The sequence below is a fragment of the Rousettus aegyptiacus genome, unplaced genomic scaffold (genome assembly GCF_014176215.1).
Source record: "Rousettus aegyptiacus isolate mRouAeg1 unplaced genomic scaffold, mRouAeg1.p scaffold_m13_p_14, whole genome shotgun sequence".
Classification (NCBI taxonomy): Eukaryota; Metazoa; Chordata; class Mammalia; order Chiroptera; family Pteropodidae; genus Rousettus; species Rousettus aegyptiacus.
The window spans coordinates 31,324,600-31,344,069 of NW_023416289.1; the positions used below are offsets into that span (position 1 = coordinate 31,324,600).

General features: G+C 51.9%; 1 protein-coding gene across 1 annotated transcript; it reads right to left on the bottom strand.

The window, feature by feature from the left end:
• Nucleotides 1–7,293: 7,293 nt before the first annotated feature.
• Nucleotides 7,294–10,376, bottom strand: CEBPA (CCAAT enhancer binding protein alpha). The gene has a single exon (XM_016133268.2). It carries the CDS (start codon nt 10,037–10,039, stop codon nt 8,813–8,815), a length of 1,227 nt encoding a protein of 408 aa, XP_015988754.2. The 5' UTR covers nt 10,040–10,376; the 3' UTR covers nt 7,294–8,812.
• Nucleotides 10,377–19,470: the final 9,094 nt, after the last annotated feature.

Consider the following 19,470-nt stretch of genomic DNA (forward strand, 5'->3'; position numbering starts at 1 on the left):
GGTTCAACTCTCTCCCTGGACAGAGTGTAGGGGCCCCGGTGCCGATCCTGCCCCCGCCCTGGTCTCATTACTGGTCCTGGTAGCCCAGGCTCCGTAGCAAGTAGCTGGGCCTCTGGTGAGCCTGGGAGCAACACAGTGAGTAGAAGACCCGGTGGGCTGCTCTCTTTTCTGGTTCGGCCACATAATTACATAAAGTGCGTATCGCTCAAGATGCTCATCTCATCTCTGACACATTTTGGGCTGGTTGCCATCATCCCCACCTCCCCTGGCTCAGAAGCCCCACCTATGACTCATATGCGTCCACCTCTCCCAGGCGAGATTGCTCCTCAAACAGAAGATGGTCAGACCTTGGTGAACTCAGGAAATGCTTTTGGGAGGACCTTTCGCCCCTCTTAGGCCTGAAAGATTTGCCAGCCTCGGGCTCAGAATCGTACGTGCAGGGCAAGCTCCTACACCCATGCCCACACCCACACCCACATGGAGCCACTCTCCACTGGGAGTCACCCACGGCCCAGGCCTACCCTTCTCTCCTTTCTGTTGCCCTGCACCAGCCTGGCTAGCCGGCTGGGGAGGAGCCGGGGATTTAAAGCCTCCTGGCCCCCTTAGTACCTGCCACCCTCCTTTGACAAGTGGCATCCAACTGTTTCCTGTGCTTAAACAGCAAGGTGGGGGTGCCTGAGAGCTACTTTCCTTCCTTGCCTGAGGGGTTTGCTTATTAACTCCAGTTACTCTCCAGGCAGCATTCCTGGCAGTGAAGGGAAAAGCAGGGTAGGTTTCCAGAGCGATTTCCTGTTGGTGACCCCAGCTCAGGGGAAGCTTGGCCAAGGCCTCCTCCCACCTGGCTCTGTGGCACCTCCCTACCCCTCCAGAACCCCAGGAGCTTCCCCAGGACAGAGGGCAGCCTCCCTCCTCACTTCCTAGGCTGGAGCTAACTCAGGCAAATGGGAGCCAGCTGTTTGGCCAAGCACTGAGATGACCCAGTGGGGGACTGAAGGAGGCAAGGGGGCAGGAGGTGTCTCCGGGACATGCGTAGCATATCTTTCTGCTCCCCTGTCACCAGCAAGGCGGAAGGCAGGGCCATCCCATGCGCTGAGGTCCCAGCTTCTCAAATAGAAAGGAACTATGGGAGAGGCCCATGGAGTCAAGAAGGGGGAGTTGTCTCAGGATCTGGGGAGGCTGATGCTCTAGCAAGAACACTTGTCCTCACTCACTAGGAGTCATCAGCTAGGATTCTGCTCTTGTATCAAGAACCTTTTACCACAAAAAAATACATGGGGAACCCTTGGTGGCTTTTCTGAGAGTAGTGGAGGAGGGTTTGACCTCCTACCGAGGCTTCAGGGTCACTAGCAAGAGGACTCTTCACCCAGAGATGCTCATTAAGTCAGGGGTCCCCAACCCCTGGGGCTGGGGACTGGTACTGGTCCATGGCCTGTTAGAAATTGGGCCACACAGCAGGGCTTGAGTGACAGGCTAGTGAGAGAAGCTTCATCTGTATTTGCAGCCGCTCCCCAGCGCCAGCATCACCGCCTCAGCTCCACCTCAGATCATCAGGCATTAGATGATCATAGCTGCACCGGTCCCTGGTGCCAAAAAGGCTGGGGACCACTGCATTAAGTGCTTTCTGTGAAAGTATGAAAGGCATCATAGAAAAAAGAATTTTAAGCAACATTAAAATGACTTTAGTAACTCAATTATTTTGGGTACAAGGATTTTGCCCTAAATTATTCAGACGACTGTCTCTTTCCAGGGGAGTTTTCAGGGACAGAGGTGTGGCATTCCCCTCCCACTCTGCCTCCTGCCCTAACATATGGCAATGGCAATCGCAGTAGTTAGTTTGAGCCAAGTGTCTCACAAGCTTTGCCTGTTTACCTTTCACAACAACTCGATGACGTGTACCAGTTTTGCATGCATTTTGCATAAAAGGAAATGGAAGCTCAGAGAAATGAAGAGACTTTGTGAGGGCCACACAATCAGTAAGAGGCAAAGGCAGGAGTCAGCTGGTGTCAGTGCTATACAGCCCACGTCTTGTGGGCCATCTGGATCATGGGATTTGAGAAAGATCACGTGTCACCTGTGAGCAAATTGCCTTCTTCCAGAACCCAGCTCAGCACACATGCCAGAGCATCTGGGCTTGTTGCATCTGCTCAATGACAACTGCCAATCTACTCTGTGCCCGGGCTCTGCAGAAGAGCAGCAGTGGCCCTTAGCACACACTCACCATTATGGCCCCAAGCAAGTGGCACTTGCGATGCTGAATTAAACATATTCTTAAGCATTACAGAAACCAGTGCCTTCAAATTGTTCTGGGCTAAGTCCTTCGTCCTGTGGACTCCTGGTTTAAGGCCAATTAAACTGCTGCCAGGTAGGGTTTATTCACTGTAAATCAGTGGGAATGTGGTCACATGAATTTTAAATATCAGATTAAAATCAAATTAGTGGGAAAATTTGGAACAAATTGCCTTCAAGTACAGTGAATGAGTCTATTTTTAAAATGTTGCCGCACCAGGCAAAATAGTGAAGCAAATACGTTTCCTAACAGCACAGAGACACCGTGTTGGGAGTGATTTGTCATGCTTAGTCACTGTAATTGCTCTAGCAAAACTGAGGAATCAAATAAAACGTGTTTGCAAATTGTAAATCATCAGGGACACTTCAGACGGGTCCTAACCTGATGTCGAAGGTCACAGCGGCTACGCCCGAGGCAAGTACCCCATCCCTGACCTTCCCCTGCCCCCGTTCGTGGGCAGGGGCTGTGCTGCCATGTCTGACTGAGACCATTGCCCAACGCATGAGGGAAAGGCCGCCACAATCAGCCACACATCCTCACCAAGCGGAACAGCATGGATTCCTGGGGGGCATGAGGGAGAGTGCCAGGTGGGCTCAGGAGGGTGGTGGGGGCTCTGTGAGGCTGGGCAGGGAAGGGCCCGTGGCTGCTCGGGAAGGAGAGGCTTTCTTTCTGGTGAAAAGCTGGCTGCCACTTGCCAAGGAGCAGATCTAGAGGGCTTGGGACAGGCCATGATGGTTCCCTTCAGGACTTGTCTGGGTCACCGGGTGACATGTCCACCAAATTTGGCCACTGATGTTCCCACCTGGCCATAGTCCACCAATAAAGACTTTACCAGTTACTCCGAAGAGACAAGAGGGGAGACGTGAAGGCCTGAGAGCAGCTGCGACAGCCTTGGGGCACACTGCACGTCCTCTCCCCCGCCCTCTCCCCTCTTCTGGAAATCCCACCTTCTCCACGCCCTGAGAGCATGACCATCTCACTGGGGCCTGGTGGTAAAGAAATCATACGGAAGTGTTGAGGATTATCTAGAACCAGATAGGTTGTTTTTCTTAGGATTCTTGCATTTTAAAGTTTAATTTGTAGAAGTCGTGACTCACGTAGAGTGAGCCCTATTTCTGGTGCCCTTGTGTTCCCTCCCACAATGGTGACCCTGGTCTCTCAAACCCCTGCTTGGCGCACCTCAGGCCAGTCCGGAGGACCCTTGAACAGAAAGGAGAGGGTGAGAGGATGCTTTTTAAACACAGAGAGAAGAGTTGTGGAGAGATCCATGCATTCAGACACGTGTTGAAGACCTGGCATGGGCCAGACCCTGGATGTTCGTTGGGGCCAAATTCGACAGGAGGCCAAGAAAAGCAGAATCCCAGGTGAGTTCGTATGATTCGGCTCCAGGAGCTCATGGGTGACCTCAGGGAGAACAGTTTCTAGGGAGGGTGAGGATGAGAGTGAAGGGTGGGGATAAGGAGGCAGGGAAGATGAAGGTTAGAAAATGAGTCTCCGAGTATGTAAGAATCACAAAAGATGTTTTTAAAACAAGCCCAATTTCCATCCCAACTTGATGGACATAAGAAAACTACATCTTTAAATCCATCTCAGGTGGGCCTCCAGACCACGGTCTGAAATGCGGGGCTATGGAAGAGTTTGGCTTCTCAGCTCTACCTAGGAAAGGCTTCAGAACAGCAGAAGATTCCTTTCCCGTGGGCCTCACCCAGCCCCTTCTGGGCCCCTCGAGGCAGCCAGGTGGTGTGGGCCTCTATGCCTTGCTCCCCTATCAATCATGCTGGCTCTGGGATCTCGGCTGGGCTCGCCATAAGTGCCCAGCATGCCATAATCTAAGGGGAGCTTCTAGGGTTCAGGCCCCGTGGGGTCCCCAACACCGTCTTCTGCTGTTCTTGGCTATGGGCAGTGGGCTTGGGCACAGAGAATGAAGAGAAAGGACATCTGAGGAAGCTATCACCAGGGAGGCCTGTTTCTAGTGGGTGGGGCAAGAAGGCAAGGAAAATAATAAATAAAAACAAAAGTGAAGGAAAGCAAGGCTCTTGGGTGCCAGAACGGGGCTGGCTGAGGCTGTGGCTGCCTGAGTAATGGGTTCCACATTTGTTTGGCTCTGTCTGCAGTGACCAGGATCCAGGATGCACAGACGGCCTTGCAGGGGCTAGAGGGGACAGTCCAGCTGCGGCCAGACCTAGGCAGACCCTTGCAATGGCCCCATCCCCAGCTGGCCACAACGTAGCTGAGCTCTGCTCCAGCACCCAGCCTCTCCTCCCTGCCCCCGCCCGTGGCTCCTGGGTCCCTGCCGACCTGCACAGATTGTTCGCGTTATTAATGCCGATTTCCCAGAGATTCCATCTGGCTTTTTAATTGCTCTGGGATGGGGCTAGGATGCTTTGATAGTGAACTGGTATCTTTCCTATGTCTCTGCTTACGTCAAATGCTCCATCCACGGAGAAGGGTATGGAGGAGGGAATGAAGTGGGGGTGTTGAAAAAAGGGAAATAGTACAAGTCTTTCACAGAGATAAGAAAGATCTTTCACAGGTGCTGATGGTTTAGTTTTAGCTAAATAAAAGAAAATAAGAGAAAAGCCTACCCTTATCTACCAGCATAGGAAAAAAACAGATGGGCTATCACCTCAGTCAAGGTAAGGACCCTGCCCCATGTCAGCAGAAGGCCTGGAAAGAGAGGCCTCGTGACTGAGCAAGGTCAGGGTTTCTGTCCCCTCTTGGCCTGCACCATGAGTGGCCTCTCTCTTGTCTCCCCACTGCCCCCTCTCCTCCTGTGCAATCAGCCGCTGGTGGAGGAGGCCTGACGGGTTCCTGCCTGGGAAGGAGGGGGCGGTAGATCTAGGAGGGGCAGACACTCCTCACCAGTCTCAATGGCTCATCACAGGTGTCAGAGCCCAACCCCATGTTCACAGATTCCCAGGAGATCCAAGAGATAAAGCTAACATGCGTGACAGCGCCAAACCATTGGGAGGCATCTGGCAGCAAAGGAGCACCTCCCTCTCTCCTTTTGCCCTTCCTCCTTCTCTGGAGGCTGGCTTCTCTGAACAGTGCTCTTGGGGGACACCAGGCTCTCTCTGGTGGTCCACAAATGGGGTGGGGTTCCCGCTACCCCTTGAGGGAGAATGCAAGCCAGAGGCATCCAGGCGGGTTGGACTGGGTCCATGGCTGGATTGGGTCAAAGCTACTGCCTCCAGGAAGCCTTCCCTAGTGGCCTCTATTCACACTTTGAGCTCCCCCTTATCGCACTCATCATATATGGGGGTCACAAGGCTCTGAGCACCCTGAGGGTTGCAGTCAAGTCTGCTTGTTTACAGGCATGGGCCCCAGCACACAGTAGGCATCTAATGAATATCTGGGCTGTGCTTGGTGCCAGGCTCTTGGAGTGGTTTCTTCATGAAGGCTGAAGTCAGGAGGAGAACCGTGGGGGGCCCTGCAGGAAGCAGTGGGTGGGAAAGAGCAGCTCTCCCCAGGGGCCTCTTTGGGCTGGGCACAGAGCATGCGCTGAGCAGGGTCACACTAGGCTGCCCCATCTCCCTGGCAGGCTGCTCTGTCTACTGGGGGCCACGCTGGGAACCCCACCTACCCCATCCTTTTCCTGGGACTGGCTGTGGTTGGATCCATCTTGTCCCCAACAGAGCCTGCCCTGGACCTCAGGAACTGCAGTGAGAGGGGTGCCCTTTTTGTGAGCTGACGGCTTTGAAAGTGAAAATCCCTGGAGATGGGACGGTGGGGAGGGGGAGGGGGAGGGGGAGGAGTGAGAGCAGGAGGGGCGCCCCTCCCCCACTCGTCCTGGGATCTGTTCTGGGGGCAAAGGGGGAGGCCAAGGCTTGGCCCCCTGAAACAAGAAAAACTGGAATTAGCACTGAACTCAGAGAGGGTTTGCTGGGGCCTAGCAAGCTGTGGCCTGCCCCAGGCCTCTAGGCAGGCGGTCGGGCTCTGCCTCCTTGGTTCCCAGGCAGCAGGGCAGGCTGCCGCCTCCTCACTGGGCTTGTGGCCTTTCCTCCGCCAAGGGTGACCATGGGTGAGGAGGCGGCAAGTCACCCCCATTAACCACACAGTCAGGTAAAGCTAAACTTTCAGAGTTTAAGAAGAATGTGAAATTTCTCAAAACTGTCCCAGCCCACATTGGCATATGCTATAAGCTGCTAGAGGGAACACTCTTGGGGGGAGAACAGAAGGTAAAGAGTGTTTTGCCTTTTGCTCTCAGAAAGAGCAAACTCTGAGAGCCGTGCCAGCCTCCTGTGTCATGTCCTCCCAGGCCCTGTTCTTTCAGGCATGAGGGTGCGCCATCCCTTGGTTGGCTAGCACTGCTGCTAAGGGGGTGCCAGGGTGCCTGTCCTCATAGGGCGGTCACCCAAGTGGGGGGCTTGGCCCAGGGACGGCACAGTGGGGAGGGTGGATGTTGGGGCTGACTTCTTGCTGGGCAGTGTGTGGGGAACGACCAGACACCTGCTGCAGGTCTGCTGTGGGCCCCCTTCCTGGGTGGGCTGGGGCAGGGCAGGTGTGAAGGGCTGGTGGCAGGGTGGGGAGGGAGGGGCCAGGAGCAAGTAGGGAGGGGTAGAGGGTCCTCTAGTTTCAGGCCTCTCTCCGCCCACCCTGGGTTCTGCTAATGGGCTGAGGCAAAAACAGGTGTGAGAGAGGCTGCTCCAGAGCTGGAGCTGTGAGCGACCTGGAAATGAGCGTGGCCAAAGGGTCCCTGGAGCCTGGAGCTGCCGGACCAGGCCTGCTGAAGGCCCTAAGAGGCTGTGGCACCTCTAGGGAGGGGGGGGGCTCCCTCTCTGAGTCCCTCTTCTCCCAAGGGGACAAAGAGAGGCCACACCAAGGCCGCTTAACCCCCTACCGTCCAACACACACTCACACCCCAGCCAGGAGACTCTTCAGGCTTTGGCATGTTCAGCTTGGAGCCTCGTCCTCCTCCTGCCATTTGTTTGCGTTTGTTGGGAGAAGTCGCCCCTTAATGAAAATAGGGGCTCAGGATGGGCGGAGTGCGAATGAAAGTCAGAATCTCAGCCAGAAAACACGCTGTGATTATTTACAAATGTGACCTGGCCCACAAAAAACCTCGGAAGTAGCTTTTCTGGTTTTAAAAAGACACCAAAATTTACTTTGATATGTTTATATTATAGATATAATACATAAAACATCTAGCATGAAACTCTACGTTCTCCCCAAAAGAAGAGAACCAAACCGTCCTTCCCTGCTCCCAGGCCCAGAGATCTGTGTATGCTGGCTGGAGGCTGCCTGCCTTCCAGAGAGAGAGCCAGGGCCTCTGCGGGGACAAGCCTGTGGGCGGCCTAGGGCTTCAGGGGACCAAGGCCCACAGTCACCCCCATGGAAAGCTGAGGGGAAAGTGGAAGCCCACCTTGCCTCTTTGGTTCCCCTGGGAGCAAAAGCAATCCCAAAACCAAAAGGAAAGAGAGCCACAGACCCTCCCTGCAGCTGCTGACGAAGAGTCTCATTTTGGCAAGTATCTGAGCAAAACCAAAACAAAACAAAAACCAAAGAAAATGGTGGTTTAGCATAGATGTGCACATTCACATTGCACAAGGCACCACTGGGACACAGAGAGGCCAGATACAAGTGTTGATATCGGCTGATAAAGCAAAATATTTGGAAAGCTTCTCATAACTTGGGTCCCTCTGGGATGGACTGACGGGGCTTCATGTTTGTATGGCAATGCTGGCGACATACAGTACAGACATGGCTGATGGTCCCAGTGTCCCTTCACCCCTCCCCCAACCCCCAGACCAGACCTCTAGGTTCCTCTCTTCCACCAGGCCACCATTCCCACGAACATATGTCCTTATAGCTAACCCACAACTAGTTTTCTGGTCTGATCTGGGGTAAGGGGCTCCCATTGGTCACCTGGTGACTTCCATCTCGGGGAGTTCTGCCCTGGAAGCCCAGCCTGTTGCAGGCTGGGAGGTTAGAGGCAAGGAATTAGGGAACCTCCACCTTCACGGAGAACTAGGGGAACAACTTCAGATTCCAAGCCCCAGATCCCTGTGTTTCCTCCCCTTCCAGGAACAGGCACTGGGAAGCGGCTGGGGCTGGCTTGTCGGATCTCTGCTGCCCTAACCTTCCTCCTGCCGGGGGCCTGCCCCCCTCCCCTCTCTCCTGGGGGCCTGCTGCAGCCGTGCAGCCTTGGGAATGAGGCAGGAATCCTCCAAATAAAATGACAAGGCACATATTTGCTCTCCCTACTTGGTAGGAATCAGAGCGGTGAGTTTGCATTTTTAAGGCACAAGGTTATTCCTTAATACTAGAGTCACAGGCTCCCGGCTCGGCCCCACGGGGCTTCTCCTCCCTTGCAAGGAGAAACTACTGCCTGACCCCTCATCTTAGACGCACCGTGTCCCGCGCAGAAGACAAGGGGCACGCGCAACAGGCCAGGCTTTCAGGCGGCATCGAAATCTCCTAGTCCTGGCTTCTGCGGCTTGGGCAGTCTTGAGATCCGGAGACCCGAAACCACTCTCTGAGTCCCGGCCAGGGGCCGAGCCCAGGGCGGTCCCGCCGCGGCGCGCCTTACGCGCAGTTGCCCATGGCCTTGACCAGGGAGCTCTCAGGCAGCTGGCGGAAGATGCCCCGCAGAGTGTCCAGTTCGCGGCTCAGTTGTTCCACCCGCTTGCGCAGGCGGTCATTGTCACTGGTCAACTCCAGCACCTTCTGCTGCGTCTCCACGTTGCGCTGCTTGGCCTTGTCCCGGCTCTTGCGCACCGCGATGTTGTTGCGCTCGCGCCGCACTCGGTACTCGTTGCTGTTCTTGTCCACCGACTTCTTGGCTTTGCCCGCACCGCCGCCGCCGCCGCCGCCGCCTGCGCGGAGGTCGGTGTGCGCAGCGGACAGCCCCTTGAGCGCGCCACCGGGGCCCGGCAGGACAGCGGCGCCGAGAGCTGGCGTTGGGTGCGGGCTGGGCACTGGCGTAGGCGGCGGCGTGGGGTGGCCGGGCTGCAGGTGCATAGTGGTCTGGCCGCAGTGCGCGATCTGGAACTGCAGGTGCGGGGCAGCCAAGTGTGCGGGTGGCGGGTGCGGGTGCTGTGGTGGTGGCGGTGGCGGTGGCTGGTAGGGGTAGAGGCCGGCCAGCGCCAGCTGCTTCGCCTCGTCCTCCTCGCGAGGCTCCTGCTTGATTATCAGCGGCCGCAGCGCCGGCGCCCCGACGCGCTCGTACAGGGGCTCCAGCCTGCCGTCCAGGTAGCCGGCCGCCGCGCAGCCATAGCCGGGAGGGGGGCCGTGCGCCCCCCCGAGCATAACGGCGCCGCCGGGGCCCACTGGAGCGCCTAGGTAGTCAAAGTCTCCGCCGCCACCTCCCGCGGGGGCCGCGGCCGCCTTGGCCTTCTCCTGCTGCCGGCTGTGCTGGAACAGGTCGGCCAGGAACTCGTCGTTGAAGGCAGCTGGGTCGATGTAGGCGCTGAAGTCGATGGACGTCTCGTGTTCGCAGATGCCGCCCAGCGGCTCCGGGGCGGCAGGTGGGGCGAGGGGCTGCGCAGAGACCGCGCTTCGGGGAAAGCCGAAGGCAGCGCTGCTGGGCGCGTGTTGGGGGCTCTGAAGGTGGCTGCTCATCGGGGGCCGCGGCTCCGCCTCGTAGAAGTCGGCTGACTCCATGGAGGAGCTAGAGTCCTCCCGGCATGGCGAGCCTCGGCGGCCTCCAGGCTGCGCGGGGCGCCGCTGCTGTCGCCGTCCACCGAGAGTCCCCACTTGCTTGCGCCCGAGCAGCTCCGGGTCGCGAATGGCCAAACCCGCGCGGGCTGGCATTTATACCAGGGCGGCGGTCGCCCTCTAGTGTCTGACAACAGGCGACGGCAAGTGGCGCCTCCTGGGTCTTAGAGCCTGCCATTCGAAGGGGACCGTGAGTTGTGGGAGAGGCCGCGACGCAACGCCCACTGCCCCCGCGCAGCTAGCCAAACCATAACGCGCGCGCCGTGCTCCACTCTGGACCGAGCTGTTGCCCCCACGCACACGTGGTCGATGGCGGACCCCTCTTCTCTAGCCTCTCCAAGACACCCACTTCCAGCCGACAGCCAGGGAACCCGGGAGCACCTAGCCGCCCTGCAGGGGGTTGGTGGAGGGCAAGTCTTGGTCTCTGAGCTACTGCGGCGCGGACTCGCTTTAAAAGCTAGAACCAAGCCTGCCTGGGCTCGGGGTCTCCGGAAGGCCGCGGCGTGGAGAAGGGGCTCGTGGAGGGTGGGAGGGGGGCAGGGAACAGTTTCGGAGGTTCGCCCCGGCGCACACCGCCGCACGAAGAGGCCCAAAGCACGGTGATTTTGAGTTTTTATCTCTGATCTCCAGGCGACCCCACCGATTCCGTGCAGATACGCTATACTGCTTTGCCTCTCGCAGTACTTCGCAGTCTCACTGACTTAGTAGCGGCAGGCTCTAGGACCCCGCGGGGAGCGCAGGGAGGAGGAGGAGGAGGCCGCGGCCAAGGATCCTGGAGGACCTGTCCGGTCGGTCTGCCTGCTGGGCTAGAAAACTTTTTCTTTTCAATTACTTCTCCTAGCTGGAGCACTAGGGTTGCTAGGCGCGTGGAGCTGGCGCGGCTGCCGGCGCGCGGTGCCGCCAATTTTTTTCCTGTGCGATGAGCGGAGCTGGATTCCGGGGCTGGAGTACTGGGGCTAGGGGAGCGCACAGAAGGAGGCGAACTTGCCTCCGGAACAGGAATCCCAAAGCGGGCCTGGCTGTCAACAAGGTTGGAACCCACTGCCTTCTCCCCCTACTCTCCATTCAGGTGGGCTCCAAGGCGGGAGCAGGGCTGTCGAGGGAGCCTGGGTCTCGGAGGCCCAGGGTTGGAGCACCTACTGGGAGAACCCTGCTGGGTGGTGGTTCGCAACACGCTGAGTTCCGGCGATCAGGCCCAGGAGCCGGCTGGGCGCTGCGCCGCCTCCGCACTCACTGCTGCAGGGGGAAGGGGTTTATAGCAGAGCGTCTCGCCAGCCACGTGGCGCTTCACGCGTTCTATATAGGGTTCGCACAGACAGCCGAGCTCGCAGGGGCCCCTCCGGAGTCCGCAAGTCGATCCTGCCTTTAACCCTTCTCCCACCGCCCTTATGACTTGGCGAGCTGAAGCCTAATGCTGCCTGGGTGCTGACTGGAGGTGTACCTGCCTGAGAACCAGCCTGAGAACTGCTTTGGTCAAGACTCTGTCCCAGACAGAGGCCTTGCAAGGCTTGGCAAGGCTCCAAAACCCACCCAGGAGCCCTCAAGGAGGCCCAGCGCAAAAACACGCGGGCTTCCACTGTGGTCACAGTAAAGACGCAACCTCTATTGGAGAACGCACACTGTGCTTTAATCAAGTTCTTATTCAACATATTCCCAATGATTAATGACTCAACTGCTTCCTTTTCTTTCTTTCTTTCTTTCTTTCTTTTCTTTCGGGAGGGGGGGGGTTGAGGGAGGGAGGTATGGATTCTTTCTTTTTTAATTCAGTCTTCATTCCTTCCTTCCTTCCTTCCTTCCTTCCTTCCTCCTTCCTTTCTTTCTTTCTTTTTCTTTCTTTCTTTCTTTCTTTCTCGCTCTCTCTTTTTTCTTTTTTGGTCCAGAGCTCAGGCACAAGATATTTTTAGTTTGATGTTTTGGGACTGGGAGTAAAGTAGAAGCGTTAAATAAATAACCTATGCGAGCCTGAGGAGCCGCTCTCATTCCCACATACACCAGCACCTGTGGAGCCTGCAGGGAAATCCAGAAACACTCAGTGGAATCTTCCCTTTTTTTGCAGTGCACGGTAGTCCCAGAGATTAAGAACAAAGAAAAGGCTGCTGGCAGTGTCCTGTTCCTAGTCTGTACACCTGGTCTCCTGCCCAGGGTTGCAGCAGGAGTGTCGAAACTGCAGAGGCTCGCAGGGCTGGAGGAGCACTAGAATCAGGCCTTGCCAATAGAGAGTGTGTGGGGTGAGAGAGGCACCTGAGGGAGCCTACATCCAGGGCTGCAGGTCCTTCCACAGATGCACCAGAATTCTCCCACAAGGTCTGCTCTGCGCAGGGTGCTCAGTGCCCAGGGATGAGTGAGAAGTAGTCTCTGCCCTCTCTGAGCTCTGGGCACGGCTGGGGAGACAGACGGGTCATGACAGTGTACTGGAAGACAAAGGCCTCCTCACAGAGGAGGTGGCACCAAAAGAGCAGGGGATGGGACTGGGCAGAAGGGCTTAATCCATTCCGTCATCAAAGGTCTGTTAGGAAACACAAATGGGGATGAGGGATCAATGTGCTGTGTGATAAAAGGGTGCCCCACCCTGGCGAATATGGGGCCCTGGGGGAGGTAGCAACCCACTTTGGGGAGGTGCTATGGGCTAAATTGTGTTTCCCCCAAATTCATATGTTGAAGCCCTAACCCCCAATATGACTGTATCTGGGGATGTTTTTTTTAAGGAAGAAATTAAGGTTAAATGAAGTCATAAGGCATAAGTCCTAACCTGGTAGGATTGATGGCATTATAAGAAGGAGAGAGGGAGATAGTTCTCTCTCTATGGTCCCTTTCTCTCTGGCTAGAGAACATCATGTGATGACGCAGGGAGAAGGCAGTGTCTGCAAGCCAGAGAGGAGAGCCCTTGCCAAAACCCAACCACACCTGCACCCTGATCTTGGACTTCCAGCCTCCAGAACTGTGAGAAAATTAGTTTCTTTATTTAAGCCACCCACTTCGTGGTATTTTGTTACGGCAGCCCTAGTTGACTAAGATAGGCAGAGAGGGCTTCATGTAGGAGTAGACCTTTGAACTGCTCTTTGAAGGATGAGCAGAAATTTGCTAGAAGGATAGGTGGATAGAATGGCAGGTGCAAAGGTGGAGAGGCTATGAGTACATGAAGTGTTCTGGTAACAAAGGACAAGATATTTGATGGGCAGGAGTGTTGGGATTGCTGGGGCGGGGCCTAGATAAGGCTGGATCCACCGATGAGGCTGGGTTCATGGCCAAAGCTGCTCCAGGTGAAGGAGAGTCTACCCCATAGGCTTTTACCGGCTGGCGTTTAGCAGAGGAGCACTGTGATACAATCTGGTTTCCTGAAAGGCCACTCTGGTAGGGACTGGAGAGGGGGCGATGGCTAGATGAAAAATAATGGAGACTTGAGGCCTCAGGGTGGGGATAGAGGGCAGGGACAGATTTGAAAGAGATGGCGGGACTTGGAGTCTGGGCGGGGGCCGAACACCTGCCTTCTGTAATGCAGGGAAGATAGAGGGTTCCCTCTAAGCTCTTGGCAGCCACGGGGTCTCACCATCTGCAGGACACTTGCCTTCCTGCTTCTCAGTTCTGGAGTAGAGTTCCAGGGCCCAGGAACAGTTGCCAAGATCCACATGGCATATCCTAGTTTTTCCTTGAGATCTAAGAGAACACCTTGGGATGAGGAGGACGTGGTTTAGAGGGCGAGTAGTGGGTCTGTGGGTGGGCAGCTCAGAGGTAAGGGAGTGTCTAGGGGGCTAAGGCAGGAGAGGGCTGGAGTTGGCCAAGCCCTGGAGCAAGACTTGTCAGCAGAACCTGGGTGAGACCCAGGCTTGGTGGAACCCCTCTTTACAGGAGGCGCCTTCAGCTGGAAGGAGGTTGTGGCCAGATAGCACTCGTGGGCAGTCAGCATTTTGCTGTAATCACTTGGGAGGGAGATGACTCTGTGGTTCATGCTCAGTTGAGACATAGCCAGTAATAAGAGAAACTCATAAACTCTCTGACCACCTTTATGGTCCTTCTTCTTCCTCTTAATTGATGACACTTGGCAGTCCTTGAGGAGTGACTGAGGGAGAGCTCTTCAACACTCCCCAGACTCCATGTGCTCAGCAGGGGGGCTGTGGGTTAGGGACCTCAGCTCCCACAAGCTGCTAGCTCACCTGCAGCAGACAGGTGAGATAAAAGTCATGCTCTGACTCTGGCTCCACTTTTTACAAAGGAGAAAATCAGCAATGGAAGTGAAAATACATTTTGTAGGTGTGCTCAGGACAGCCCAGAAGAGGAGGCTGCTGAGCTGGGGGAAGGCAGGTTGGGTGGGGAGAGCCGGAGCCCTCTGTGAATCGTGGTCCTGAGTTTTGGGTGCTGCATGAAGGAGCCTGGTTCCAGAGTCATTCACAATGCTAACCATTTTGAGAAGACAGAGCCCTAGGAAGTTTTGATTTTACTCTGATGCAACTTTCCTACAGGAATGCACACAAGAGAATTAGTACACAAGTTTGAAAATTAATCAAATTCTGTAGAGCAAAACCAGAACAAACCTTTCCAATTTAGTTTTCTAACTTTATCTAAAGTCAAATGGTTGTAAGAGTGGCCACTCCAAAGCAGGACTAGTTAAGATGATTAATAAGGACTAATTAAGCTAAGATAAAAGATAAGAACTACAACTTTCAGGCATAGTTCGTGCTCTGGCGAGGGGGCACGAGTATCTAATACAGTATATCTAATACGATGATTCAGTAAAATACTCTCAAAGAGCTTCCTAAGACTCACACCAATAAAACAAAACACAAATTATTTTTTATTACAAATATGTTGGCTAATGAGTTTTATATTAATTTGTTTTATGCCTCGGATATTGACAAGTAAAGTATATAACCCAATGGACAGTCAACAAAGAGTCTAGTGTTTTTTTATCGACAGACTTCGGGTGCTTGGAGAAGCCATTCTTATCATCCGTCAGATTATACATCCTGTCTCACCAGGAGGCCCAGTGGTGTGAGGGATTCCTCAAAAATGTTTAAATCCCTGCTTCATCATTTACCAGCTGAATGACTTGGGCAAGTTACTGAATTTCTCTGGGCCTCTGTTTTCTTTTCTATAGATTGGGTCCAAAATTCATTGTAGTATATTCTCAGCTTATTCTAGGCCAAAGCACCTAGAAGTCACACAGAACATTATAAGGCATAATTAATTCTGTCCCCATGTGCTAGAAATGACTTAACTGTTAGGAAATATAACTATATTGTATGTGTACTATTTAAATTGCAACCATGAGTACCCAGGTTTATAAAAATTCACACTGTCAGATTCATGAGAATCAGCTATTACCAGTTTTTTTCTTAACTTTCATCTACTGTAATATGTGTGTGGGTTTATTTATTTATTTATCTATTTATTTTTTTATTTATCTATTTTGTTTATTTTATTTGCTTGCAGCTGTTAGCAGATAAGCAGTAGCAGGTACCAAAGATTTTAGATTAAAAATTGGGTCAAAACTTGAAATTCAGAAAATTCTATTCATTATTTTAATATTGTTTAGCAAATTGGGAAAAATTTTTTCTTCCATTTTGATAGAAAACTCCTTTGGTAGATGATAGACCTCAGAACTCGCCATTCAGCATTTGGGGAACACTCCAGAAAGCAAGCAGTGGATTTAGGCAGGCCCGCCACATTTTGGGGGGATACAAATGGCAGCCCCCATACCATCTGTTTAATATTAAAAGTTATCAATCAAATGAAGAATCTGTTAGATAAAATATGTTCTGCCTTCCTGCCATGTCAAATAAGTCATTGTAATGTCCTAGAAGGTGAAATTTAAATTTAGAACTTGACTCTGGGACACGGTTGTACCAGGACAGCCAACCACCCCCTTCTTTTCCCACTCCTTGGGCCACCCCCCACCAGAAGGGCCTTTAGTCAGGTGTGTGTAGATTCCCAGCCCATACACCCTGAAAATTGCCCCCTCCCATCACACCTTTGGGACTAGGGGTGTGCATACTACCAAGTACCCAGTGATGCCGCTCATGTAGGCCCAGGCAGCTACCTCTGGGCTCTTCAGGCACAAGGTTCTTTGGCCTGGCAGGCTCCTCACCCCAAGGTAAGGGAGTAGCCAGAGGAGGGCATGAGTGGGGCCTCTAATGTTGGCGTCCCATTCAGGGGCCCTAGTACCTGAGCCTAAAGGTGATACTGAATGAAGGTCCACCAGGCAAAGTCTCAGCACCCTGTCAGAGCCAGCATTCATTCAGTGCAAGCAAGAAAACAGTGGCACCACTACTTACCTGGAGGCCCCTGGCCCTGCTTCTGCTGGAGGACATGACATTTAGCAGTAATTCCAGACCTATATCTCCAGCTCATCCCTTTTCTCCATCTCTCAACAGATCCTCATTCCAGCCACCCTGCTCTCTCACCTGAACCTTCACAGCAGCTTGTTTCCCTGCTGCCCTCCTTGCCCCACAGCTTTCTCCACAAAGCAGCCTAAGATACCTTTAAAATATGCACTGGGATCATGTCACTTACTTAGTTCAACCTTCCATGACCTCCCATTGCATGTGGAAGAAGATGTGTATATCCTGACCTGGCCACAAGGCCCTGCATAATTTGGCCCTTACCTCTTTTACTTCTCAGACTCTTCTTGGCTCCCTACTATGCTCTTTGCCAAGCCAAGTGTTTCCCAGCCTCAGCATGCTTCACTTTGCTCTGCTGGCTCCCTGGAATGTTCTTCCTAGAAGTTGGCATGACTCCTTTTTTCTGTCATTTGAGTCTCACCTTCTCCAGAAGGTTCCTCTCAGGTATGAATTGCACACTAGCCGCCTCCCCCATTGCTCCTTAGGCCATGTGTGTTTTATTTTCCTCACAGCACTCACTGGAAAATGATCTTGTTTACTTATTTCACTTGTTCCCTGTCTGGCTTCCCCCACTAGAATGTCAGCTTCACAAAGACAGGACCTTGTCTGTCCTGTTCTGCCTATTTCCAGAGCTAGAACAGGACTTGGCATATGGTAGAGCCTCAAATATTTGTTGAATGAACACAGAATGGATTCTATTCAAGAAAATTGCCACCCGGCCACCCTCCTAGAATTCAGCTGTTCCCAAGCCTAGAAGGGCTGCTCAAGGGTGGCCCCAAAGGATGCTGGAGAAGATCTGACTTCTTGGGTCAGGGCTCCCCAAGGCAGACTCATTCAGAGCCTCCTGAAGCTGTGCTGAGTAAGACTGCTAGGGCCTGAAGGTTCTACATAGTGGCCTTGGGCTAACTCTAAAGAATTCCTCTTCAGGCAGATGTAGGCCCCAAGGGCTTGGCTGAAAAGGAAGTGACTTTATTTGGGAGGAAAAGGGTCTCTTTCCATGGAGAGAGGCAGCCCCACCAGAACACAAATCTTGTTGAGCGGAGAGCCTCCTGAATTGGGCTCGTTTGTGTAGTGCAAACTTCTCAGCCCTCCAATGCAACCCTGAAGCACTCCCTCCACCTTGGCTCCAGAGCACCCTCTATCTGTTAGGCACTGCTGAGCCAGTGCCCAGGAGAGCAAGACATGGTCCTTGGATGTGAAGACATCAGATCTGCCTGGGAGAATGGGCCTGCTTCCTGTAGGCTCACATGGGAGGCAGGGCCTGCTCCACATGTAGACCACTGCTCAAGACATGGGGTGTGGCTCCTTGGAGCCCATTTCTGTGCACGCACCATTTTGATCCCATTCTTTCTCTTTGCTGATTCCAAGGATTTATGCCTCAAGGTCCATACATTTTTATGTCTTAAAAAACAAAAACAAACAAACAAACTTAAGTAAGGCAAGAAACTAAATCTTTTGAAAATCAAAACAAGAGTCTTTAGGTGCTTGTTCATAAAGGCCTCAACCCTAGACCTCTTTCATTGTCATCATACTATGTCTAAACACCAGCACACTGTGTGTAAAACATCCCCAGAGTGCAGACATAGAAACTACAGGAGAAACAAACTGCATACAGTGGGCTACTTGATGTTTCCAAAGACCGTATCCATTCTAGCCTGTTGGATTGCTCCCAAAGGAAGCTATTATGAGGTCTGGCTCTGATCTGGTAATAAGACTGTCAGCTTATAGAGTTACCTCAGCACAACAAAGGCTGTGTATGACAAACCTACAGCTAACAATGTACTCAATGGGGGAAGGGTTAAAAATGTTTTCCTTAAGATAAGGAACAAGACAAGGAAGCCCACTTTCATCACTTCTGTTCAACACGGTATTGGAAGTCCTAGCCACAGCAATCAGACAAGAAAGAGAGATAAAAGGCATCCAAATTGGAAATGAAGAAGTGAAACTATCATTATTTGCATATGACATGATACTATATGCCGAGAACACTGAAGATTCGACCAAAAAACTATTAGAACCAGTAAAGGAATTTAGGAAAGTAGCAGGATACAAAATTAATATTTAGAAGTCGGTCGCATTTTTATACACTAATGATGAATTATATGAAAGAGAAATTAAGAAAACAATTCCATTAACGATTGCCTCAAAAACAATAAAATACCTGGGAATTAAATTAACCAAGGAGGTAAAAGATCTGTTCTCAGAAAATTATAAGTCATTGAAAAAAGAAATTGAAAAAGATACAAATAAATGGAAGCACTTGTGGTGTTCATGGGTAGGAAGAATCAACATTGTTAAAATGGAGGTACTACTCAAAGCAATCTATAGATTCAGTACAATTCCTATCAAAATACCAATGGCATTTTTCAGAGAACTAGAATAAACCTAAAATTTATGTAGAACCATCAAAGATCCCAAATAGCCATGACAACCTTGAGAAAGAAGAACAAAATTGGTGATATCACACTACCTGATATCAAACTATACTACAAGCCTATAGTAATCAAAACAGCATGGTACTGGCATAAAAACAGACATATCAATGGAATAAAATAGCCCAAACATAAATCCATGCCTATATGGTCATTTGAACTATGCCAAATAGGCAAGAATATACAATAGGGTAAAGACAGTCTCTTCCACAAATGTCATTAGGAAAACTGGACAGATACATACAAAAAATGAAACTATATCACCTTCTTATTTCATTTATAAGAATAAACTCAAAATGAATTAAAGATTTAAATGTAAGACCTGAAACCATAAAACTTCTAAAAGAAAACATAGGCAGTAAACTCTCTGATATTGCTATTAGTAATTTTTTTTCATGTCTCCTCAGACAAGGGAAACAAAAGAAAAATATAAACAAATAGGACTACGTTAAACTAAAAAGTTTTGCACAAAGGAAAATATTAACAAAATAAAAAGACAACATATTGAATGGAAGAAAACATTTGCCTTTGATACATCTGACAAGGGGTTCTTATCCAAAATTAATAAAGAACTCATACAACTCAACACCAAAACAACCCCCAAACAATCCAATTAAAGAATGGGCAGACCTGAATAGGTATTTCTCCAAAGAAGACATACAGATAACCAATAGACATATGAGAAGATGCTCAACATCATTAATCAGAGAAATGCAAATTAAATCCACAGTGAGATACCACCTTACAAGTGTCAGATTGG